Source organism: Leopardus geoffroyi, chromosome D2, assembly GCF_018350155.1.
Source record: "Leopardus geoffroyi isolate Oge1 chromosome D2, O.geoffroyi_Oge1_pat1.0, whole genome shotgun sequence".
In the NCBI taxonomy this organism is placed as follows: Eukaryota; Metazoa; Chordata; class Mammalia; order Carnivora; family Felidae; genus Leopardus; species Leopardus geoffroyi.
In genome coordinates this window covers 48,317,002-48,344,839 of record NC_059334.1, presented here as the reverse complement: position 1 = coordinate 48,344,839, position 27,838 = coordinate 48,317,002, and the positions used below count along the sequence as shown (strand labels likewise).

Below are 27,838 nucleotides of genomic sequence, written 5' to 3'. Positions count from 1 at the left end.
TCAGAGAAAAATATCTTACTGCTTCCAGTAGGGGAGAGAAAAAGTAACTAGTCTGAAATATGCCAGAGCATTATATTCTTCCCCTCAGGAGAAACTATTTTACCACAGCCTAATCTGCTGGGGTTTTATAAGACCCTAACTGACCTGAGGGAAAGGAAGTAACTAACTCCAATCCATTCTAGCCTTGCATGGGAGGGTAAGGGAAACACCTAACTCCAGCCTGCTCTAGCATTCCTTGTAGAGGAAGGGAAATATTCAACTTCAGCTCAGTCTAGCCCTCCTGTGCCACCTAAAGCAGGGGAGAAGGACAGGGTGGAAGGTAATAACAGGCCCTCGTCAAGTTCTCAGTCCAGGGGCACAGGTTCAATAGAAGACTGAGACCTAATCATAGGACTGTAGAAAGTTTCCCTATGCCCCATATTAATCCACACCTTACTACATATTACTAAAGGCCTATTAACAGCAGTCTTTTTACCAAGCATATCAGGTCTGGCTATCAAGAAAGAATAACAAAGCCTACTAAAAGGCAAAAAACAGTTTGAAGAGATCGAGCAAGCATCAGAACGAAGCTCACATAGAGCAAGGAACTATATCAGACAGGAAATATAAAACAACTATGATTATTAAACTAAAAGTTCTAACAAATAAGGGAGACAGCATGTAAGAGTAGAAGGGCACTGTAAGCAGAAAAATGAAAATTCTAAGAAAGAAAAGGAAATGCTAGAGAGATCAATAACACTGTAACAGAAAGGAAGAATGCCTTTGATAAGCTCATCAGGAGAATGGACACAGCTAAGGAAAGAATATCTGAGCTAGAGAATAATAAAGGAATGCTATGAATAACTCCATGCCCACAAATTTGATGGTCTAGATGAAAGGACCAATTCTGTCCACACAACATACTCAAGAAACAAACAGTCTCAATGTGCCTTTATCTATTAAAGAAATAGAGTCAATAATTAATAACCTTCCAAAACAAAAAGCACTGAGGACAGATTGTTTCACTGGTGAATTCTACCAGATATTTAAGAAAGAAATTATCCTGGGGTGCCTGGGTGGCGCAGTCGGTTAAGCGTCCGACTTCAGCCAGGTCACGATCTTGCGGTCCGTGAGTTCGAGCCCCGCGTCAGGCTCTGGGCTGATGGCTCAGAGCCTGGAGCCTGTTTCCGATTCTGTGTTTCCCTCTCTCTCTGCTCCTCCCCCGTTCATGCTCTGTCTCTCTCTGTCCCAAAAATAAATAAACGTTGAAAAAAAAAATTAAAAAAAAAAAAAAAGAAAGAAATTATCCAATTCTCTACAAGTGGTTGCAGAAGACAGAAGCAGATAGAATACTTCCTAATTCATTCTATGAGGCCAACATTATCCTAATACCAAAACTAGACAAAGAAAACTACAGACCAATATCTCTCATGACACAGATGAAAAAAACGCCTCAACAAAATATAGCAGATCAATTCAACAGGTATAAAAAGGAATTATGCACTATTACCAAGTGGATATATCCCAAGTATGCAAGGCTTGTGGATCATTGGAAAATCAATGTAGTCTACCACCTCACCAAGCTAAAGAAGAAAAATCCCATGATCATATCAACAGATGCAGAAAAAGCATTTGACAAAATCCAAAATTCATTCATGACAAAAATTCACAGCAAATACAAATAGAGGGGAGCTTCTTCAACTTGACGAAAACCCTATAAACTTAATGATTTGAAATTTAAAGCTTTCCCACTAAGATCATGGACAAGGCAAGGATGTCCCCTTCCTACTACTGCTTTTGAATATCGTACTGGAAGTCCTTAGCTAATGCAAGGACTAGCTAAAGTCCTACCTAAAACAATAAAAGTAAATACAAGACATACAGATTGGAAAGGAAGAAATAAAACTGTCTTTGTTTGTATATGACATGATTGCGCAGAAAATCTAAAAGAATCAACAACAACAACAACAACAACAACAAACCACTGGAACTAATAAGCAATTAGAGCAAAATTGCAGGATACAAGGTTAATATACTAAAGTCAATCACTTATTTATATTCCAGTGATGACCAAGTAGAATTTGAAATTAAAAATATATTACTATTTGATAAAAACACCTGTATCTTAAAATATATATATATATTTATCACCATTTACATTAGCATCTACTGAAAAATAGGTATAAATCTAACAAAATATGTATATGGCACATATGTGGAAAACCATAAAACTCTGAGGAAAGATTTCAAAGAAGAACTAAATAAATGGAGAGAGATTCCATGTTCATGGATAGGAGGATTCACATCAGTTCTTCACAACTTGATCTGTAGATTCAACACAATCCCATCAAAATCCAAAAAAGTTATGTTATGGATATCAACAAACTGAGGCAAAAAGCTCCGGAGCCAACTAAATATGGAAGAACAGAGCTGGAGGACTGACACTACCTGACTTCAAGACTTACTATAAAGCTACAGTAATCAGTACAGTAGGGTAATTATGGAAGAATAAACAGACCAACAGAGTAATAAACAGAAATAAACCCACATAAATATAGTCAACTGATCTTTGACAAAGGAGCAAAGGCAATATAATGGAGCCCACAGTCTTTTCCACAAATGGTGCTATAGCAACTGAACATCCACATGCAAAAAAAATTAATGTAGACACGAATCTTACATCTTTCACAAAAATTAATTCAAAATACATTCGAGGGGCACCTGGGTGGCTCAGTCAGTTAAGCGTCCGACTTCGGCTCAGGTCATGATCTCGCGGTTTTTGAGTTCAAGCCCTGCGCTGGGCTCTGTGCTGACAGCTCAAAGCCTGGAGACGAATTTGGATTCTGTGTCTCGCTGTCTCTCTGCCCCTCCCCTGCTCACACTCTGTCTCTGTCTCAAAAAATAAATAAAACAAAATACACTGGAGACCTACATGTAAAATGCCAACTATAAATGATAACATGCTAAAAAACCTAGCTTACCTTAAGTATGATGATGACTTTTTAAATACAATACCAAAAGTATGATCCATGAAAGAAACAAATGATAAGCTACATTTCATTAAAATTAAAAACTTCTGGGGCACTTAACTGGCTCACTCAGAAGAGCATGCAACTCTTGATCCTGAGGTTGTGAGTTCAAGCCTTGCTTGAGATTCTTGCTTGCTGCTTGAGATTCTCTCTTCCTCTCTCTGCCCCTCCCCCACTTGCACAGGCACATGTGCGCACACGCGCTCTCTCTCTCAAAATAAATAAACTTACAAAAAAGAGTTAAAAGACCTGAACAGACATTTCATTAAAGAAGATATAGACAGCAAACAAGCATTTATAAAACGTTCGACATCATATGTCATTAGAGAAAAGCAAATTAAAACAGGTTACTACCATACACCTATTAGAATGGCCAAAATCCAAAACAATGACATCATTAAATGCTGGCAAAGGATGTGCAACAACAGGAACCTTCATTCATTACTGGTAGGAATACAAAATAGTACAGCCACTTTGGCAGTTTCTCACAAAACTAAACATACACTTAACCATATGATCCAGCAATTACACTCCTTGGTGTCCATCCAAAAAAGTTAAAAACTTATGCCTACATAAAAGCCTTCACATAAATATTTACAGGATCTTTATCATAATGATCCAAACCTGGAAGCAACCAAAATGTCTTTCACTAGGTGAATGGATAAACTGTGGTACACGCAGATAATGGAATATTATTCAGTACTATAAAGAAATGAACTATCAAGCCATGAAAAGACATGGAAGAAACTTAAATGCCTATTTTTTTTTTTTTTACTTTTTTTTTCAACGTTTATTTATTTTTTTGGGGACAGAGAGAGAGCATGAACGGGGGAGGGGCAGAGAGAGAGGGAGACACAGAATTGGAAACAGGCTCCAGGCTCTGAGCCATCAGCCCAGAGTCTGACACGGGGCTTGAACTCACGGACCGCGAGATCGTGACCTGGCTGAAGTCGGACGCTTAACCGACTGCGCCACCCAGGCGCCCCAATGCCTACTTTTAAGGTAAAGAATCCAATCTCAAAAGCCTACATACTGTAGGATTCCAACCATATGACATTCTGGAAAATGCAAAACTATGGAATAGACAATAAAAAGGCTGTGGTTGCCAGTGGTTATAAGGAAGAAAGAATGAAAAAGGCAGAGCACTAAGGATTTTTTAGGGCAATGAAATTATTCTATATAATAATATAATGGTGAACACATGTTATTACACATTTGTGAAAACCCAAAGAATGTAAAACATCCAAGAGTGAACCCTAATACAAACTACATACTTTAGATGAAAACGATGTGTCAGTGTAGGTTCAACTATAACAAATGCCCTACGCTGGTGTGGAATGTTCACAATGGGAGAGGTTGGGGGTGGGCATGGTTGTATTTGGAAACTCTCTATGTTTTGGCCAGTTTTTGGTGAACTTAAAATTGCTCTAATAAAATTTATTAATTTTTAAAAAGCTTGTTTTTTAAAAATGAGAAAATCAATGGGTGCCTGGGTGGCTCAGTCGGGTTAAGTGTCTGACTTCACCTCAGGTCACAATCTTGTGGCTCATGAGTTTGAGCCCCACATCAGCCCCACATCTGTGCTGATAGCTCAGAGCCTGGAGCCTGCTTCAGATTCTATGTCTCCCTCTCTCTCTGCCCCTCCCCCACTCATACTCTTTCTCAGAAACATATATTAAAAAAAAAGAGAGAAAAATACACCAAAAATTATGTCCATTCCTGGTTTCTTAATATTAAATGCACATGTATCTATTCAACACTGGTAATTACAACTTTAATTCTTAAGGTTACATTATATGATAAGCACATATATTACATGCAAACTTTTTTTTTTTTTTGAGGGAGAGAGAGTGAGTACGAGTGGGGGAGAAGGGCAGGGGAGGGGGGAAAGAGAGAATCTTAGGCAAGCTCCATGCTCAGTGTGGAGCCCAACACAGGGCTGGATCCCACAACCTGGGGAACACAACCTGAGCCAAAATCCAGAATGCGACGTTCAACCAACTGGGCTGCCCAGGCACCCCGACACACAAACTTTTAAAACAAAGATCTTGAAAGCAATTTTGAAAACACTGTAGGAAATGTTGTCATTTCAGAAAAAGCAAAAATGGGTGCCTGGGTGGCTTAAGATTCTCTCCCTCCCTCTGCTCCTCCCTGTGCTCTGTCCCCCTGTGTGCACACTGTGTCTCTAAAAAAACAGAAAAGAAAGAAGATTATGAAAGTGAATTACAGAAGGAATAGTATATACATAGAAAAGATTACATATTTTAATTTCATAAACAGGAAAATAACACCAGAAGACAACCAACCTTTCAATTAGATACAGTTAAGAAGTATTAAGCATCGCTCTGGATTTCTTTCACTCATTCATTCATCAAATATCTGAACGCCTATTCTATATCAAACATTATTCTTTGAGCTGAAATATAAAAGTGAGTAAGAAAGAAGACCCTGCCCTCACGAAGCTTGAACTTTACTTAAGATGCATAAAATATGGAGGCACCTGGGTAGCTTAGTCGGTTACACGTCCAACTTTGGCTCAGGTCATGATCTCACTGTTCAGGGTTCGAGCCCCACACTGGGCTCTGTGCTGACAGCTCAAAGCCTAGAGCTTGCTTCAGATTCTGTGTCTCCTTCCCTCTCTGCCCCTCCCCCGCTCACACTGTGTATGTGTGTCTCTCTCAAAAATAAACATAAAAAAATTTTTTAAAAGATACATAAAAAATAATACTGAATATGATCCCAATATACTATAGAATCCCAAGCAGGCTCCACACTGTCAGTGCAGAGCCAGATGCAGGGCTCAAACCCATGACCTTGGGATCATGACCTAAGCCAAAATCAATAGTCAGCTGGTTAAACAACTTGCTTGCTTAACCAGTCCCTTTCTAGAATTTTAACATAACCAACACCACTACTATGAACATCCCTCTACATGATTTGTTCATGTTTCACTTTAAAATGTATTTTACAGGGGCGCCTGGGTGGCTCAGTCGGTTAAGCATCCGACTCTGGGTTTCCGCTCAGGTCATGATCTCACTGTTCATGAGTTCAAGCCCCATGTGAGGCTCTGTGCCGACAGCTCGGAGCCTGGAGCCTGCTTCAGATTCTGTGTCTCCCTCTCTCTCTCTCCCCTCTCAAAAATAAATAATAAACATTGAAAAAAACTTAAAAAAAAATAAAAGGTATTTTACATAATTATTAATACAGAAACACCAGCTTTCATCAGGTGTATTTGCCTAATGAATATTTTTCAGTCCTTTCAACATTTGAGGTTCTTACATTTTATTTTTTTTTTTTCAACGTTTATTTATTTTTGGGACAGAGAGAGACAAAGCATGAACGGGGGAGGGGCAGAGAGAGAGGGAGACACAGAATCGGAAACAGGCTCCAGGCTCTGAGCCATCAGCCCATAGCCTGACGCGGGGCTCGAACTCACGGACCGTGAGATCGTGACCTGGCTGAAGTCGGACGCTTAACCGACTGCGCCACCCAGGCGCCCCTAGGTTCTTACATTTTAGATTGAGTCTCTGGTAAATAGCATTTCACATAGGTTTTTTTTTTTTTTAACCAATCTATCAATTGTAGTCATTCAATTAGAGAGGTTTTTTTAATCCATTTTACATTTTTGGGATTACTGATATATTCCTATTTATTTTTACCATCTTATTGTGTGCCTTTCACTTGTTCTGCTTTAATTGCCTACCTCTTTCATGTATTAATTTAGATAAATAGAAGAAGGTTAAGGCATTGCTACCACTTGGAAATTATATAACTCTATTTCTAATCTCTAGTGATTACTCTAGAAATTCAATTATCGTATTTGATAAAATGAAGTCTAGAGCTAATCACATCTTTATCCTCTTCATGAACAATGCTAAGAGCGTTATTAGCACTGTGCAAACAACTCTTTCTTGACTTTTATGTCATTGTTACCAGGATTTTAATTTGCTTTTTTCAAACCTCTATACATTACTGTTTTATTAAGTAAATGTTTATTTAGATTTACCCAGAAGTGTACCACTTTGATAACCATTCCATCCTACATCACCAACTTCCTTTAGAGATCACTTGCCTTCCGAGATATATCCTTCAGCAGTTCCTTTTGCAAGGGTCTTCTGTTTAAAAATGCAAGTTTTGTTTTTTCTGGAAATATCTTTATTTTGTCCTCATCCTGGAAAGACCAACTCAATTCTACATAGAGATTGCTATTTCTCTCAGCCTTCTAAAGATAATATTCCAATGTCTTCTGGTTTCTATTATTGTACCTGAAAAATCAACTGTCATGCCCAGATCTTGGTTTCTAATACTACTCCAATAAAAGGAACCAGGACTCCTTGGAGAAATGGCTGATTCTAAGACAGTGCAGTGCATATACAAGATGATCTGAACACATCTTGTAGTGCCAGAAAGTAGATGGCAAAACAAAACCAAACCAAGGTGGTCACAGGATTTGGGGAACATATTTATCTCTGAGCCAACCTTCCACTGTACACCAGATTTTCTCTCCTTTCCCCTTTGCTTCAAGGCTGTGGGGTCTTCAGAGATTGCTCTGTCTACAGAGATTGTCATTTCAGGCCTCATATTGTTTCCATTATATTAATACAAGTGGAAAAAATTTGGAAAAAATATTGGGAAAAAAATTTTTTTAACTTTTACCCAGAATTTATGTGTTCTGTACTAAAAAGGGTTTCTACCATATGGCCAGAATCAGAAGTCTGTTTGATTCTACTTCTGAACAAGCTATAATGGAACTTATTACATCAATAATTCAGCTCCTCAGGTTTTTTTCTTCCTGTTTCTTCTATACCACACATGAATCTTTAAAGAGCCCCAGGCTACTATAAGACTCAAAGACAATTATACATAAGAATACTCTATTTACCATAAGTATTCTACTTATTCAGACCACCTGCAATTAAATTAGTGATTAATAAAATGAAAATTTTTGAATTCTAATAATGGAAATAGGAATATACTCCTGAACTTGGAGTCAAAGAAACTTAAGAACCATAATGAAAAATTTTAAACTACTGGGATTTTTAAAACACAGTAAGAAAACGAACAACTTAATGAAAAATGGGCAAACACTGAACAGACACTTGACGAAAGAAGACAAACAGATGACCAATAAGCAAAGAAAAAGATGCTCAATATCATTATCCATTAGGGAGATGCAAAGTAAAAGTGCAATGAGATATCACCAGTATCTATTAGAATTGCAAAAAACAATCAAAAACAACCCAAACAATACCATGTGCTGATGAGGATGCAGAGCAACTAGAACTTTTAGACATTACTCCCAAAAAATACAAAATGGTACTGCCACTCTGGCAAAAGAAGTTTGACAGTTTCTTATTAAATTAAATGTACACTTACTGTAAACTCAGCAAATCCACACCTAGGTATTTACCCAAGTGAAATGAAACTACTTCAAAGTTTATAATGGCTTTACTCATAATCACCACGAACTGAAAACAACCCAAATGTCCCTAAATTTGAGAATAAGTACACTATAGTCATAGAGTGGAACACTACTTGGCCATAAAGAGAATAAATTATTGATACATGTAACAATATTGATAAATCTCAAATGTATTATGTATTATACATAAGTGAAAGAAACCAGACTCAAAAGCCTACATACAGTGTGATTTCATTAATATGAAATTCTGGAAAAGGCAAAATTATACAGACAGAAACAGATCAGTAAGTGCCAGGAGCTGAGTTTACATAAAAAGTTAACCACAAAGGCACAGAATTTTGGTGAGTAATGGGACTGTTCTTTATCTTGATTGTGGTGGTAGTTACATGACAGCAACGTTTGCCAATAATGATAAAACCATGTATGAGTTATGGGTTGAACTATCTCCCAAAGGTTCATATGTTAAAAGTCTTAACCCTAACCCTCAATACCTCAGGATGTGACCTCATTCAGAAATAGGGTATTGAGGGGCGCCTGGGTGGCTCAGTTGGTTAAGCGTCCGACTTCAGCTCAGGTCACGATCTCGCGGTCCGTGAGTTCGAGCCCCGTGTCGGGCTCTGGGCTGATGGCTCGGAGCCTGGAGTCTGCTTCAGATTCTGTGTCTCCCTCTCTCTCTGCCCCTCCCCCGTTCATGCTCTGTCTCTCTCTGTCTCAAAAATAAATAAAACGTTAAAAAAAAAAAATTAAAAAAAAAAAAAAAAAGAAATATGGTATTGACAGATGCAACCAAGTTAAAATGAGGTCATTAGGGAGAGTCCTAATCCAATATGACTGGTATCCTTATAAAAAGGGGAAGGGTGTCTGGGTGGCTCAGTTGGTTAATTAAGCATCTGATTTCAGCTCAGGTCATGATCTTGTGGTTCAGGAGTCTAAGCCCTGAGCCCCACATTGGGCTCTGATGGAGCCTGTTTGGGATTCTCCCTCTCTCCCTGCCCCTCCACTGCTTGTGCTTTCTCTCTCAAAAGAAATAAACTTAAAAAAATAATAAGTAAGTAAGGGAAATTTGGAGACAAATACGCACATACCTAGGGAGATGATAAGTAAGGAAACTGGGATGGTGCTTCTGCATGCCAAGGAGCAAGAAAGACTGCCAGCAAACCAAAGGTAGGCAAAAAAACATTGTACAGATTTTCTCCAAGAGCACTCAGAAGGAACCAACAATGTCAACACCTTGACTTTGAACTTCTAGCCTCTACAACTGTGTGATAATGAATTTCTGTTTTTTAAGCCACTAGGTTTAACCACTAGGTTTGTGGTACCTTGTGATGGCAGCCCTAGGAAACTAATACAATACTAAAAATGGTGAATTTTATAATATATAAATTGTACCTTGACGAAAAAATGGAAAGAGTTTTCTAAACTTGGAGACCAATGAAAACATGTTCAATATTATTAGTCAGAATATTGGGAGTATGTATAAACTACAAGAAATGATCAAATCTATCTAATCCTATGTATTGCTATGGCTGCAGAGCACCTGAGTATAATATTATTTAAATAACAGAATAAGTATTTTTGACAAAAAAGCACTTAAAATTTAGTAACAATGAAATTCAACTTAAAAACTTGTAGGATATAGGTAACACAGTTCTTGGAAAAAATCTTAAATCATAAATGGTTACTGATGAGGACCATAAGGCAAGCTGAGGGCCAAGCACAAGCTAGCACAACACCGCCCCCCAAGGTGGGATATGTGTGATATTCCTCAGGCACTCCTGGCTGCCCAAGAACAAAGAAAAGGACAGAAAACAAATGGTTAACCTGACAGTCTCCATTAGTTAACAAATATCTCATCAATAGCCTCATCAGGAACTCCCTACTATCTTAATGATAATGCTTTGCTAGAAAGAAAAACAACCTTAGCTTGACAATAGCTAGGCCTCCAGTAATCTGTAAATCCTCTTTAGCATATAGAAATCCCTTTAAGAAACTTCCTCTTGACTTTACCTCCCCCAAAACTCCACAGTACATAAGCAGTCACTCTGCACAACCCCAGTGCAGCTCTTCCTGCCACTGGGTCCTGTCCCCATGCTTTTTTTTTTTTTTTTAATTTTTTTTTTTTAATGTTTATTTATTTTTAAGACAGAGAGAGACAGAGCATGAACGGGGGAGGGTCAGAGAGAGAGGGAGACACAGAATCCAAAGCAGGGCTCGAGCTCACGGACCACGAGATCATGACCTGAGCCAAAGTCGGACGCCTAACCGACTGAGGCACCCAGGTGCCCCCCCCCGCCATGCTTTAATAAGATCACCTTCTTGCACCAAGGACATCTTCAAGAATTCTTTCTTGGCCATTGGCTCCCGACCCCACAAACCCCACCATCACCCCAAAACCTCATCAGTTACTTTAAAATGATATTGAGACTTCCAGTTTCAGACAATACATGTAAAGAGCTTGTAAGTTGCCACTTCCATACTTAAAGCAATAAAAAAAAGCTGAGCACACTGAAAACCATCAACTTTTCTTTGATCTACTGGAGACATAAAGTAGGAAGGCAAACCATCACCCCCAAAATCTACAGAGATAGGAAAATCCAGACCCCTCTAGTCTTCCTATAACACCCAAGTGATTATAGGTGGGAGACACTAACAAACACATTGAAGGTCATGGCCCAGGGACACAGGCCCACCAGAAAACTGAGACTGAATTGTAAGACTATAGATGGTTTCTGGTCCCCAACACTTTACCACCACACTAACAGGGCTCTAGTAGAATAGCAGCAGGTTATAGGTGAGTTATAAGACACAAGTTCTTTCGAAGGAGGAGTTCTTAGGGAAACCCAAAGATAAGAGAGACAAAACAGGAAAACCAGAGAAATTTGAAGCCTCTGGCACTTACAGCTACAACAAACATTAGACAAAGCCCATCTCCTAACTAGTTTAATACAAAAACTCACATTAAAGACCTATTTACTTCAGTTACCACTACCTAATATATTACATCTGGGTTTCAACAAAAAAATTACAAGGCATGGTAAAAGAAAACCACAGTATATACAAAGAAAACAAACATCAGAACCAGACTCAGATATGACAGATTTTGTAATTATCGGACAGGGAGACTAAAATAACTGATTGATATGTTAAGAAATTTAATAAAAATCTAATATAAAGTAGACAACATGAAAAAATAGATGGGTAATGATGGGTAATGGAGACAGAGAGATTGAAAGTGTAAGAAAGAATTAAAAGTAGATGCCAGAAGTAAAAAACAATAACAGAATCTATACTACCCAAAGCAATCTACACATTCAATGCAATCCCTATCCAAATAACACCAGCATTCTTCACAGAGCTAGAACAAACAATCCTAAAATTTGTATGGAATCAGAAAAGACCCTGAACAGTCAAATGTTGAAAAACAAAACTAAAGCTGCAGGCATCACAATCCTGGACTTCAAAATGTATTACAAAGCTGTAATCAAGACAGTATGGTATTGGCATATTGGCACAAAAACAGACACATAGATCAAGGGAACAGAATAGAGAAGCCAGAAATGGACCCACAAATATATGGTCAAGTAATCTTAGACAAAGCAGGAAGAGTCTCCAATGGAAAAAAGGCAGTTTCTTCAGAAAACGGTGTTGTGAAAACTGGACAGTGACACACAGAAGAATGAATCTAGACCACTTTCTTACACCATACACAAAAATAAACTCAAAATGGATGAAAGACCTAAAAGTAAGACAGAAAACCACCAAAATCCTAGAGGAGAAAACAGGCAACCTCTTTGACCTTGGCAGCAGCAACTTCTTAATTGGCACGTCTCCAGAGGCAAAAGAAACAAAAGCAAAAATGAACTACTGGAACCTCATCAAGATAAAAAGCTTCTGCACAGTGAAGGAAACAATCAACAAAACTAAAAGGCAATAGATGGAATGGGAGAAGATATTTGCAAATGACATATCTGATAAAGGGTTACTATCCAAACTCTATAAAGAACTTATCAAACTCAACACCCAAGAAACAAATAATCCAGTGAAGAAATACCACCTCACACCTGTCAGAATGGCTAAATTAACAACTCAGGAAACAACAGATGTTGGCAAGGATGCAGAGAAAGAGGAACACTTTCACACTGTTGGTAGGAATGCAAACTGGTGCAGCCACTCTGAAGAACGGTATGGAGGTTCCTCAAAAAATTAAAAATAGAACTACCCTACAACCCAGCAATTGCACTAGTAGGTATTTATCCAAAGGATACAAAAATGCTGATTCAAAGGGGTACATGTACCCCAATGTTTATAAGAGCACTATCAACAATAGCCAAATTATGTCCATCAACTGATGAATGGATAAAGAAGATGTGGTATATATGTATGTATACACACACACATACACACACACACACACACACACACACACACACAAATAGAGTATTACTCGGCAATCAAAAAGAATGGAATCTTGCCATTTGCAACAACATGGATGGAACTAGAGGGTATTATGCTAAGGGAAGTAAAGCAGAGAAAGATATCATACGATTTCACTCATATGTATTAAGAAACACAACAGATGAACATAGGGGAAGGGAAGGAAAAATAAGATAAAAACTGAGAGAGAGGCAAACCATAAAAGACTCTTAAACATAGAGAATAAACTGAGGGTTGCTGAAGGGGTGTTGTATGAGGGGATGGGCTAAATGGGTCATGGGCATTAAGGAGGGCATTTGTTGGGATGAGCACCGAGTGTTATATGTAAGCAATGAATCACTAAATTCTACTCCTGAAACCATTATTACACTGTATGTTAACTAACTTGCATTTAAATGACTTAAAATTTTTTTAAATAAACAAAACTTAAAATTAAAAAAGGGAAAAAATATTCTTAGAACTCAGTTAAAAAAAAAAAACAATAACAGAGGGGTGCCTGGGTGGCTCAGTCGGTTGAGTGTCCAACTTCGGCTCAGGTCATGATCTCATACTCTGTGAGTTCGAGCCCCGCGTAGGGCTCTGTGCTGTCAGCTCAGAGCCTGGAGCCCGCTTCAGATTCTGTGTCTCCCTCTCTCTCTGCCCCTCCCCTGCTCATGGCTTGTCTCTGTCTCAAAAATAAATAAAAACATTTTTAAAAATTTTTAAATAAAAAAAAAAACAATAACAGAAATTAAAAATGCCTTTGATGGGCCTGCTTATCAGCTGACTGGATATGGCAAGGAAAGAATCATTGAGCTTAAAGAAATGTAGATAGAGGGGATCCTGGGTGGCTCAGTCAATAGAGTATCTAATTCTTGATCTCAGGGTTGTGAGTTCAAGCTCCACATTGGGCATGAAGCCTACTTTAAAAAAAAAAAAAAAAAAAAGTTCTTTTTAGGAACTTCCCAAGGTGAAATATAAAGAGAAAATAAAGAATGAAAACAACCAGAACATCCAAGAACTGTGAAAAAATTTCAAAAGGCATATAACTGGAATACTAAAAGAAAATAGAACAGAAGAAAAATAATAATGCCCCAGAAATTTCCAAAATTAACGAGATATACCAAATCATAGATCAGTAAGCTCAAAGAACATCAAACAGGATAAAAAATTTTAAATCTACACCTAGGCATATCATATCAAACTTCAGAAAAGCAAAAACAAAAAGAAAAATCTTTTTTAAAGGTTTTTTTTTTACACTTTTTTAATGTTTATTTTTGAGAGAGAGAGAGTCAGAGCGCAAGTGGCAGGGGCAGAGAGAGAGGGAAGCACAGAATACAAAGCAGGCTCCAGGCTCCCAGCTGTCAGCAGAGAGCCCAATGTGGGGCTCTAACCCACAAGCCATGAGATCATGACCTGAGCCAAAGTCGGATGCTCAACCAACTGAGCCACCCAGGTGCCCCAAGAGAAAACTCTTTAATGAAGGCAGAGGAAAAACCTAAATAATAATTATAGGGAACTTTTCATGAGAAATCCTATAAACAAGGAGAGAGTAGAGGAACTATTTAAAATGTTGAAAGAAAAATGGGGCACCTGGGTGGCTCAGTGGAGCATAAGGCTCTTGATCTCAGGGCCATGAGTTCAACCCCACCATTGGGTATAGACATTACTTATATAAACTTAAAAAAAATTTTTTTTAATAATAAAATGTTGAAAGAAAAAAACAACCAACCTGGAATTCTGTACCCTATAAAATTATCCTTCAAAAGTAAAGGAGGAAAAAAAAAGTGAAGGAGAAATGGACTTTCTCAGATAAATAAAAACTGGGCACAATACACCTGCCTTACAAGAAATATTAAAAGAAGTTCTTCAGAAAGAAATGATACAGTTAGAAACTTGGATCTACATAAAGGAAAAGCATCAAAGAAGGACTAAGGTAAAATAAAAACTATTCATTTTCTTACTCTTAATTGATCTAACAGATAATAGTTTGTTCAGAATAATAACACTAACAATTATGGCTTATGCATAAATGAAATGAATGATAACAATGAGATAAGGGACAAAAGAGAAGAATTAGGAACACTTAGGTTTGGGGGGGTTGTTCTAAGATTTTCTTTTAATGTTTATTTATTTATTTTGAGAGAGAGACAGAGGGTATGAGTGGAGGAGGAACAGAGAGAGAGAGAGACAGACAGACAGACACACACACACACACACACAATCTGAAGCAGGCTCCAGGCTCTCAGCACAGAGCCCAACACAGGGCTCAATCCCATGAACCGTGAGATCATGACCTGAGCCAAAGTCGGACACTTAGCTGACTTAGGCACCCAGGCACCCCAAGATTTTGTTTTTAAGTAATCTCTACACCCAATGTGGGGCTCAGACTCACAACCCTGAGATCAAGAGTCCCATGCTGTACCTACTAAACCGGCCAGGTGCCCTAGGAATGGTTTTTATTAGGTAGTTGCAATACTCATGAAAAAGTATAGCATTATTTGAAAGTGGACTTGGCTTTTCTATAAATATATACTGTAAACTTTATTGCAACCACTAAAATAAGTTAAAAAAGAAGTACTACTGATGTTAAGGAGAGAGAAAACACAGCCATATAAAAGGATTAATTAAAACCACAAAAGGCAGAAAAGAGTGTAAATAAAGGAACAAAGAACCAGGAGGATGAATACAAAACAGTAACAAATATGGTAGCTATTAATCCAACCATATAAATAATCATTTTAAACATCAACTGCCTAAATAAACCAATTAAAAAAGAGATCATCAGACTGGATGAAAAACCAAGACCCAACTACATAATGTCTATAAGAAATCCACTTTAAATACAAAGTTTAAATACATAGGTTAAAAGTATAGAGATAGATACAATTTTATTTGTTAATTGTACCTCAATAAAGCTGGGGGGAAAAGTAAAGGGATGGAGAAAGATACATTATGCTAACACTCACCAGAAGAAAGCTGGAATAATTATATTAATTGCAGACAGAGCAAACTTCAGAGCAAGTAAAGTTATCAGGGATAAAGAGAGGCATTACATAGTGATAAAGGGGTCAATTCTCTAAAGACATATAATGATCCTTAATGTGAATGGATATCATCAGCTATCAAAACCTGTTAAGTTATAATAAATAAGACAGTGTGATATTGGCATATGAAGAGATAGACATAGATTAGATGATCCAAAGAGTTGAGTGTGCACATAAAAATGTCATACGTGACAGGTGACATACCTGGTGCACATAAAAATGTCATACGTGACGTTACTTTGGTGAGAAAAGATTAGAGTAATTCAATAAATGGTATTTAGAAGACCAGTTATCTATGTAGTGAAAAAAAAAAAAAAAGATCTCTATTTGATACTGTATCAGTCAGAATAAAGTAAGTTATGCTGAACCCTCCCCAAACCACTCCAAAAACATCAGTGCCTTAAAGCAAAAATTGATTTCTTAGACATGTCCGCTGCAGGTCAGCAGGGTGCTTCTGCTCCCTACAGTTACTCAGGGGCTCAGGCTAATGGAGACTTCTATTCATAGTTCATTTGTCAGAACTAGTAACACAGACAATGAACATAGTTCATTGGTCAGAACTAATAACACAGAACTAATAACACTCATAAGAAGGCCAGGAAGATCATCCTATCCCATGCATAGAAGAGAAATCTTTACTAGGCAGCAGTAATGCCAAGGACTGGATGGTAAATCTAGGAAATCCACTGCCCACGGCAATAAAGAACCAAATGACAATAATCCCTTACATTTCTTGGCACATTTTCCCTTTCCAAATTCCACTGGATTATTTTTCATATCCTCTAAGTATGTACTATTCTTTGCATACCAATGCTCTAGGTGATGAAAAGCTCCAAAAATTTCACTTCCTCTGAAAAACTCAGAGACCTAAATTACATCTTCTCCCAACGGCATAGTTCTTAGATCTTTGGGTACATACTGCACTATCTCCACAGACTGACCATTTTCCCCTGATAAAGAACATGTTAAATGCTTTACATTTATTAACTAATAATCCTAAGAACAACTCTTTGAGATTGGTACTATCAGTATTCCTGTTTTAAATTAGCACAACTGAGATAAATAGGGGTTAAGTAATCTGCTCAACTTGAAATATGAAATCAGGCAGTCTGGCTTCAGTGCTCCTGTCCCTTCAAGGCCCATTTAAAGTTCTATTGCTGGTTCTGCTCCTTTCTTGCTACAGCCTCATCGTTCCTAACCCAGAATATTCCTTGAGCTCTGTCTGAAGACCCCTCCCATCTACCCTCCTTTCTCTTACTAAGCTCTAGTTCTGAACTTACCAAAACCTACCCAAAAGGAAAAGCAGTTGGACAGAGGAGCCACTTCCCTCAAGGATGAACTGAGTGGTGTCACCTTTGCCTTCCTATCCTCCCTACTCCATATCCTTCTATCTTGGGGAGTCTTGCCCGATATTTTAGCCCCAATGTCTTCCTGGATAGAAAAAGAAAGACAACCCAGAAAAAAAATCAAAATTCACTGTTTATGAAAGATGCCTACTTGAAGCCTCCTTAAGAAGAGAATGACTGTCAGTGCCCATGGGCTGCAGGAAGTTACAAAAAAGCATGGAGACTAGGACAAAAGAAAAGGGGTGCGGGATAGGAGGGTCAGGAATGGGAACAGGAATTGAGATCTATTGACGACTTGTTGTAGGTGCTATGGACTGAACTGTGTCCCCACACCCAATGTGTTATCTTAAAGCCCAAACTCGAATGTGTTGGTATTTGGAGATATGACCTTTGAGAGGTAATTAGGTTTAAATAAGGTCATGATGGTGAGACCCTCCTGGTGGGATCAGTGCCCTTATAAGAAGAGAAGCCAGAGAGCTCTCTCTCTCTGTCTGCCATAGGAGAATATAGCAAGAAGAAGGGAGTCTTTAAGTCAGGAAGAAAGTCTGTAAGTCAGTAAGTCTGTAATCAGAAAGATTCTTAGTAGAATCTGACCATGCTAGTACCCTGATCTCAGACTTTCCAGCTCCAGAACTGTGAGACAATAAATGCCTGTTGTTTAAGCCACCCAGTCTATGGTATTTTGTTAGGACAGTGGGATTTGCGTTTGTATTTACATTACCTCATTTAATTTCCCAATAACTCTATTTGTTTTATAAATGTCTATTTGTTTTCAACTATCCAATAACTACAAAGTCACTGTTTTTACACTGGCAATGCCTACTCCTACAGAGGACAAGGAGTCCACACCTTAAGCTATGAACCCAACTCTGTTAGTAACTAAACATTTCCCTTGGATGAGTCCCTAATCTCTCTAACCTCAAATTTACTTTTGACATTAAGTACCTAAGTAACATTCTCCCTAAAGTGCTTTTGTTGCATGGAGATTATTCAAAATGCATGAAAGGGGGGAAAATACAGAGATTATTTAGAACACAAGAGGGTTTTGTCTTCCTGCTCCTAAAAAGATATCATTACACCATCACGTAATAAAAAAGCAGAACGATGTCAAAATAACCTATTCTGACTCCATGTCTCAGCAAATCACTTGGGGGAAAAATGTTTCATGTACCATTAGTGTATATACTGATGTGATCACTGGACGCAGCTGATCACTAACTTAATAGAAGTTAGTGGAGACACAGCAAATATTTAGAAGCTCGGATACCAGGATTCTTGGCTTTATAAAGATAAAAAATTCCAACCCTACTCATCTGTCTATAATTCTGAACCTAAACTGGACTAGAGGGCAATGCTAGTTACTACCTCTAAATTACAGCAAGTTCCAGCTGGCTTAAAAAGCAAAGATCCATTTAGTGTTATATAGAACAACTTAATTTTCTAGTCAATACTGGATTTTAACAACTGTAACGGCAAGTATCACTTAATTTAGGAACCTTCAAAGTACAAAAAAAAAAGACTCTAATTTTAACACAATGTACTCTATGACACCTTTCACAAATATGCAAACAGCAAAGAGACACTGCACAATATTCAGCATCCCTGCTATACTAAGAAAACTTCAAATTACGAAAATATAAGCTAAACCCCTTAGAAAATCTCCACATTAAAAGAAGAAAAGTATCTGCCAAGTAGGTAAAGAAGGTCACTAAAAGGGAACTCAATTACAATTTCCCGTTGAAAGTAACTGTGACGTAGTTGTGGCAGATTTTGCATGTCATCATAATCTGTTGAAAAATTATTTTAAAATATTATTTTACACACCATTAACATGATGCCAGGGACTTCCTTCAAAAGAATCTGGTAGAAGGGGAAGCGGATGGGAAGAATGTAGGAATGGAAACAAGATAGACCATGAATTGATAACTATTAAAGCTAAGTAAGGGATTGATGGGGGTGTACTACCCTATTCTTTCTAATTCCATGCATGTGTGACATTTTCCCCATAAGAAAAGTTAATTATATGCTCTTGATGAACAAATGTAATCCTCTTACCCTAAAAACAAAGAAAAACTAGTACCTTCCAATCTTTGAATTTTTGCTTTCACAGAAATAACAGCTTCAAAGGGTGAAACTCTCAACTCAAAACACGTTCCAGTCAATGTTTCAATGAAGAGCTCCATGGTTTCACAGAAAGGAAGTTTGTAGTAAAATGTTCCCAGGTTATCTTCATTGAAGAATGGAGGATCTTTTCTGTTATCCATTACTTTGACTTTTCTAATTCCTCTGGAATGTGTGGTATGCAACCGTATTCCAGTTCTAGCCAAATCAGCTTTGAACATTGGTAATATGTAATGCTGTTCATGTTTTGAGTTTTGTACCTAAAAAACAAGAATAATTTTTTTAACAAGCGAATCTGAAAGTTCATCCTGTCATACTCTCTGAACAACTCTGGCCCATAATCTTCCAGACAGCCCCAGAATTCATTTTATTACTTAATTTGTCTAATCCTAAACCTTTCACAGTTGTCTCTGAAACCACTCTCCCAATTAGACCATAAGATTATTATTCTTTTGAAAGAGAGAGAGGGAGAGAGAGACAGAGAGAGAGATAGAGAGACAGAGCGTGAGCAGGGAAGGGGCAGAGAGAGAGGGAGACAGAATCCAAAGCAGGCTCCAGCCTCTGAGTTGTCAGCCGAGAGCCCAACGCAGGACTCAAACTCACCAGCTGTGAGATCACGATCTGAGCCAAAGTTGGAAGCTTAACCAACTGAGCCACCCAGGCACGCCTAGACTGTAAGATTATTAAGAACAGGTATATTTACAATACTTTTCTGTATCTTACTAAAGCTCAGCACAGTTATTTTTATATAGTGCATACTCAACAAGTATATTATTGTTGTTAATAATATTTAAACCAGCAAACTCAGCATGGAGGTATATATCTGCAAGGAGGTATACATCCTTTACTAAAACACGTAAATTATGTTTTTAACCCATACAAAATATAACTTTATACCACTGTACCTTTGAATCACACTGAAGAAAAGAATAGCAACCACGTTAATAGGTTCCTTAAAAAATAAGATTCACTAAATAATCAATAAGCATTTGGATTTCCAGAAGTTATCTATCAGTACAGCACTGAGATGACATTAATACTGGTAACAGACATCAGACATAATCTCTACACACAAACATACAATGGCTAATGAATATGAGAGGCAAATGCAACAAAGTCCTAAGATAAATCATAAGTGTATAATTAGGATAATAGGAATAATCAAATCAATAAATTGCTATTAGAAATGTGAAAACTTTGCAAGGAGAGGAGTTAATAGGACAGGTGATACACATCTTCCTGGACAGGTAAGTGTATCTTTTTAATGGCTTTATTGAAATATAATTTACATACCATAAAATTCACCTATTTAAAATCTAAAATTTACTGGTTTTTATTACAATCACAGAATTATACAACCATCACAATCATCTTTAGAACATTTTCATCACCCCAAAAAGGAACCCTGTCCTCTTTAGACATCACTCCCAAATTCTCTTTCCCTCTCTGCCCTACGCAACCACTTATCTACTTTGTCATTTTGTCCATTCTGATCATTTCACGTAAACAGAATCATCAGTGTGATTTTGATTGTATTTTGTGATTAGCTTCTATCACTTAGCATAACGTTTTCAAAGTTCATCCATTTTAGGATGTATCAGTACTTCATTCTTTTTTTATAGCTGAATAAAAGTCCATCCTATCATATGGATACACCACATATTTATCCAGTCATCAGCTGATGGGCATATTGGCTTGTTTCCAATGTGGGGCTATTATGAATAATGCTACATGAACATTGGATTACAAGTTTTTGTGTGGACATACATTTTCCATTCTCTCCCATATACGTCTGGGAGTGGAATTGTTGGGTTAGGTAGGGACTCCACATTTAGCAATTTGTGGAACTGCCAACTGTTCTCAAAAGGGGTCTGAACCATTTTACATTCCCAGGATACTGATTTCTCCACATCCTTGCCAATACTTTTTTTTTTTTTTTTTTGCCTTTTTTTTTTTTTTTTTAATTTTTTTTTTCAACGTTTTATTTATTTTTGGGACAGAGAGAGACAGAGCATGAACGGGGGAGGGGCAGAGAGAGAGGGAGACACAGAATCAGAAACAGGCTCCAGGCTCTGAGCCATCAGCCCAGAGCCTGACGCGGGGCTCGAACTCACGGACCGTGAGATCGTGACCTGGCTGAAGTCGGACGCTTAACCAACTGCGCCACCCAGGCGCCCCTTTTTTTGCCTTTTTGATTAAAGCCATCCTAGTGGGTGCAAAGTAGTATTTTATTGTGATTGTGATTTCCTTTTTCTAATGACTAAGAATATTGAGCATCTTTTTAGATGCTTATTGGCTATTTGAATACCTTCTACACAGAAATATCTATATTCAGAAAATGTATTCAAATCCTTTGTCCATTTTTACTCTGGTTGTCTTTTTATTACTGAATTGTAAAAGGGTTTTTAATGTGTTTTTAGACACAAGCCTCTTAAAGATATATGATCCCAAATATTTTCTCTAATTTTGTAGGCTGCCTTTTAACTTTGACAGTATTCTTCAAAGCATAAGTTTATTTTAGTGACATCCAATTTGGCTATTTTTCTTCTGCTGCTTGTGCTTTTGGCATCACATTTTAAAACCCTGGCCTAGGGACACCTGGGTAGCTCAGTTGGGTGAGCGACTGACTCTTGGTTTCGGCTCCAGTCATGATCTCATGGTTCGTGAGATGGAGCCCCATGTAGAGCAATGCAGAATCTGTTTGGGCTTCTCTCTCCCTCCCTCTCTCTCTCTAAATAAATAAACTTAAAACAAAACAAAACAAAAACGCCTGGCCTAATCCAAAGTAATAAAGATTTTGGGGTGCCTGGGCAGCTCAGTCAGTTAAGCATCTGACTTTGGCTCAGATCATGATCTCGTGGTTCCTGGGTTCAAGTCCCGTGTCTGGCCCTGTGCTGACAGCTCAAAACCTGGAGCCTGGATGTATGGATGTGGATTTGGATTTGTGGATTCTGTGTCTCCCTCTTTCTCTATCCCTCCCCTACTAATGCTCTGTCTCTCCCTCTCTCAAAAATAAACATAAAAAAAAAAAAAAAAGGAATAAAGATTCACTTGGATACACACTTTGCTGAGAATTATATAGTTTTAGCCTTACATATAGATCTATCCATTTTGAATTTTTGTAGATGGTGTAAAATAAGGATCCACTTTTATTCTTTTGCAAGTTGTTGCAAGTTTTTGCAAGTTGTCCAAGCAGTATTTGCTGGAAAAACTATTCCGTTCTCATTGAATTGTCTTGATACCCTTGTCAAAAACCAACTGACCGGGAATGTGGGGGTTTACTTGTGGTCCCTCAACACTATTCCATTGATCTGTTACATGTCTATCATTATAACAGTACCATGTTGTCTTTTCACCTTTGTAGTAAGTTTTGAAACCAGGAAGTGTAAGTTCTCTAATTTGTTCTTCTCTTTCATGATTCTTGGTTATCCTGGGTCCTTTGAATTTCCACATGAAGTTTAGGATCAACTTGTCTATTTTGCAAAAACACCAGTTGGGCTTTTGAATAAGCACTGTGTTAAGTGTGCAGATTTGGTGAATATCACCATCTTGACAATATTGTCTTTTTTTTATTTTTATTTTTTTTTACATTTATTGATTTTTGAGAAACATAGTGAGACAAAGTGTGACTGGGGGAGGGGCAGAGAGAGGAGACACAGAATCTGAAGCAGGCTCCAGGCTCTGAGCAAGCGGTCAACACAGAGCTTGATGCAGGGCTCGAACCCACAAACTGTGAGATCATGACCTGAGCTGAAGTCGGAAGCTCAACCGACTGAGTCACCCAGGTGCCCCAACAATATTAAGTCTTATAATCCATGAACATGCAATGCCTGATTTCAGTTTATTTAAATTTCTTAAATTGCTTTCAACAATGTTTTCTAGTTTTTAAGAGTATGAGTTTTGCTTTTAAAAAAAAGTATTCCTAAGAACTATACTCTTTTTGATGCTACTATAAATGAAGTTATTGTTGGTGTCATTTTCAATTTGTTCATTGCCAGCATAGAGAAATAAAATTGATTCTAATATATTTGGGCGCCTGAGTGGCTCAGTCGGTTGGGCGGCCGACTACAGGTCAGGTCATGATCTCTCGGTCTGTGAGTTGGAGCCTTGCATTGGGTTTTGTCCTAAGAGCTCAGAGCTTGGAGCCTGCTTCGGATTCTGTGTCTCCCTCTCTCTCTGCCCCTTCCCCGATTGCTCTCTGTCTCTCTCTCAAAAATAATAAGTTAAAAAAATTTTTTAAAATTGATTCTAATATATTGATCTTGTACATTGCAACCATGCAGAATTCATCTATTAATTCCAGTAATTTTTTTAGTGGATTCCTTGGGATTTTTTCCATAAAAGATCATGTCATCTGCAAAGAGAAATGTTTTACTTCTTCATTTCCAATCTTGAACATTCCAGTAAGACACTCTTTACTTCCTTTTCTTACCTAATTACTTGGTCTAAAATCTCTAATACAGGGTTGAATTTTGGTGGTGAGAGTAGACATTCTTGTCTTATTCCTGACTGTAGGGGGAAAGCATTCAGTCTTTCACTACAAGGTATGATTTTAGCTGTGGGGTTTCCATACATAATCTACTCTACTACTTTAACTGGGTTGTTTTTTTTTTTTTAAATCATGAAGTGTGTTGGATTTTGCCAGATGCTTTTCTGTCTAACGTCTATTGGGATGATCATGTGGTTTTCGTCTCTTATTCTATTAATATGGTGTTTAATAGAACATTGGTTTTTATTGAACCAACCTTGCATTCCTAAGCTAAATCTCATCTGTATATGGTGTATAATTATATATGTTGCTATATTTGATTAATATTTTTTGAAAATTTTTCTATCTATATGCATAGGAAATAGTGATCTAGTGTTCTTAATATATCTTTGTCTGGTTTTGGTATCAAGGTAATAGGAACAAAATTAAACAAAAAGTAGAGATATATTTTCTCATATACTCCCTGTCCTCATGCATGCACCACTTCCCCCACTGTCAGCATCCTACACCAGAATGGTGTATTTGTTACAACTGAAGAAACTGCAATGACACATCATTATCACCTAACACCCATAACTTACATTAGAGTTCATTCTTGCTGTTGCACATTCTATTGGTTTTCACAAACATATAATGACATGTATCCACCATTACAGTATCATAAAGAATAGTTTCACTGCCCTAAAAATATCCTGTGGCTCACCTATTCATCCTACAACCCTCCCAAATCCCCAGCAATCACTGATACTTTTACCATCCACATAGGTTGCCTTTTCCAGAATATCATATAGCTGCAATTATACACTATGTAGCCTTTTCAAATTGGCTTCTTTCATTTAGTAATATGCATTTACGTTTCCTCCATGTCCTTTCATGGATTGATAGGTCATTTCTTTATGACACTGAATACTCCATATTGTCTAAATGTTCCACAATTTATCCATTCACCTACTGAAGGATACATCTTGGTTGCTTCCAAACTTGAGCAATTATGAATATTACTGCTATAAACATCTGTGTGCAGGTTTTTGTGTGGCTATGTTTTTAACTCTTTTGGTAAATACCAATGAGCGTGACTGCTGGATCTTAACAATGTGTTTAGATTTATAAGAAACTGCCAAAGTGTCTTCCAGTGTGGCTGTACCACTTTGCATTCACATCAGCAATGAATAAGAGTGCTTACTGCTCCATATCCTTGTCAGCATTTGATGTTGTCAGTGTTCTGGATTCTAATAGTTGTGTAGTGGTATCTCTTTAATTTGCATTTCCTAATGATATATGGGGTGGAGCATAGTTATTTTTTTAACTGGTATAGAACTGATCATGTTACTTCTTAGCTCCAGGTCCTATGATGGCTTCTACAGAATAGAATGCCAATAGGACAAAATTACAGAATTAAATTCACTGTATATAGGAATAAAATTCAGGGGCCCCTGGGTGGCTCAGTCGGTTGAGCATCTTAGCTCTTGATATAGGCTCAGGTCATGATCTCATGGTTTGTGGGATCAAGCCCTGCAATGGGCTCTGCGCTCAAAGTGCAGAGCCTGCTTAGAAGTGTCTCTCTCTCTCTCTCTCTCTCTCTCTCTCTCTCTCTCTCTGCCCCTCCCCCACTTGCTCTCTTGCAAACGCTCTCTCTCAAAATAAAATTAAAAAAAAAAAGAGGAACAAAATTCAGACTTCTGAGAAAGACCCTAAGATCGTACATCTCACCTTCCAGCCCCATTCTATTTTACATCTATGTCATCCCACCTGGCAATACCTCTGTACTTCTATCCTCTAATCATGTGCACCTGCAGCTTCAGAATACATCCACTTCTATCTCATTGCTCCTGCTTTGCTCTACTCTCTGCCATCCCCACACTTGGCTACCTGACAAGCACCTAATCATCTTTCAAGACTCAGCTCAAATAGCAACTATTCCACAAAACCTTTTATGGCTTTGTACCCCAACCTCCATCGTATATTGTACCCAGAACAATCAATTTCACTTTTTTACATGGCTTTCTTACTCTCCTAAACGATAAGCTACTTAAGGGGGAGACCACATCTGATTTGCCACCCCATCACCTAGCACAGTGTTGGAACTAAGTGATGCTTAGAACAAATCTGTGATAAATATATATATAAAATAAAAAAATACATTTATTTATTTTACACACACACACACATATATATATAATCCCTGTTTTAGAGATGAAGAAATATTTGGATATGCTCCAAAAGTTTGGGGGAATGCTGCTTTCCCATGAGAATCCTGTTATGATTCACTCCACAGTAAGTCCACCAAAGTTTGTCCAACAGATAACATACATGCACATACAGTGATTTCTGCTATAGGGTGAATTTTTATAACACTAACTGGATGCAGAATCAATTAGGGAACCTGAATTACACTGTAAAGACTGCTAATGATCCTAAAGAGATGGCATCACAGAAAGAAAACCTGATGCTGGAAGCACAGACGCTAGGAGTGCTATCACACTATTTATCAAAACAATGAGTAATAAATATGATAATACAAAGTATTGTGCTAATAACATTGCTCGTGATAGTGGTAAAAGGCCATTACTCTTAAATATAAGCCAAATAAGTGGCTGTATTGTTCAGGTTTTGTTTCGTTATATCTTAAATACACTGAAATGCTTTTAGGAAAACTTTTTATGAAGCTAACCCCTAACCTCTGAACCAACTGCTTTTATAATGTGCTTCTGGGTTACATGTGTATTCTTAAAAACATACTTATCATGCTACATTAAACAACGTATTGAAGAATTACCTGTGTCTGTTTCCCCAAAATCAACAGCACTCCTACCTACATAGTAGCAGCTCTAGCAACAGAAGTCAGAGGTCAGGAATGCTGAAATGAACATTACAGAAATAAAGGCATGGGTAACCATTGTCTGCCCAAGGAATTTAGAGACAGAAGATCTAAGGAGCATTTCCTTCACCACAGTACTCTTCCACAATACCCTGAATATAATAAACAAGCTGGTGGGGGGGGGGGGGGTACCTGGGTGGCTCAGTCCGTTAGGTGTCTGACTTCCGCTCATGTCAAGATCTGTAGGTCCATGAGTTTGAGCCCTGAGCCAGGCTCTGTGCTGACAGTTCAGAGCCTGGAGCCTGCTTTGGATTCCGCGTCTCCCTCTCTCTCTGCTCCTCTCCCGCACACACGCTCTCTCTCAAAAATAAATAAACGTTAAACAAAAATAAGAACGACTTAAAAAAAAAAAAAAAGCTGGGGCTGGGAGAGGGTAACAGATTTGGAAGTCCCTCATCTATAATGAGAATGGATAAAGCAATTATGGGCTAAAGGAAAAACAGCAACCCAGTGCAGCACTACACTGCACTGGGACACCTACTGTAAGTTTGGGCCGTAATCAATGGAGAAATTTCTAAAATCCATAAAGGAGCAAGGCAGGTAACCAAATTCAAAACTAAAATGTGGGGTGCCTAGGTGGCTCAGTCGCTTAAGCGGCTGACTCTTGATCTCAGCTCAGATCTTGATCTCAGAGTCGTGAGTTCAAGCCCTGTGTTGGGACGTATGCAGCCTACTCAAAAAACCTGAAATGTATGACTCAAAAATAGTTATACCTCTCCTGAGCAGTAGAAATCACAGTAACAGAGGACAAAATGAGGCCATGAAATCTGGTTAAGCCAGCCTGGAGGACTAGATGATGGCAAAGGAGCAAATGAAAAGTTCCAGCAGACCAAAGACCTAGACAGTATTAACACACAATAACCATGTGGTCATTCTCAACTAAACATATTATGGAACCCTATGTTGTTGGAAAACGAGAGGCAATGAAGATTCAGAGACAGGATGGGAAATGTTGCAAGAACGTGAACAGCTAAATTATACAAGAGCAAAAGAAAAAAAAAAAAGAGGGGAGTAGAGAAAAAAAAAAGTACTTCCAGAATTTTTACCAATTAAAAAACATACTTAGCTAGTAAGAGTAATGGCATCAAAAAAAAAAAAAAAAATCCTAAATTAA

The 27,838-nt window shown here is 37.9% G+C and overlaps 1 protein-coding gene across 8 annotated transcripts in view; it reads right to left on the bottom strand.

Annotated features, from left to right (window-relative positions):
- Window positions 1-27,838, bottom strand: part of ZFAND4 (zinc finger AN1-type containing 4) — an 86,709-nt gene that overhangs the window by 57,647 nt on the left and 1,224 nt on the right. For 7 of the 8 annotated variants that reach the window (XR_006701569.1, XR_006701568.1, XM_045438051.1 and 4 more), the window contains exon 2: window positions 19,317-19,617. Coding sequence is in view for 5 of the 8 variants with exons in the window: in XM_045438051.1 (XP_045294007.1) it covers window positions 19,317-19,578 (262 nt within the window). In the remaining 3 variants the exon portion in view is untranslated. Of the gene's footprint in view, window positions 1-19,316; window positions 19,618-27,838 lie in introns of those variants that run through there. The other variant, XM_045438055.1, reaches the window with a different exon arrangement.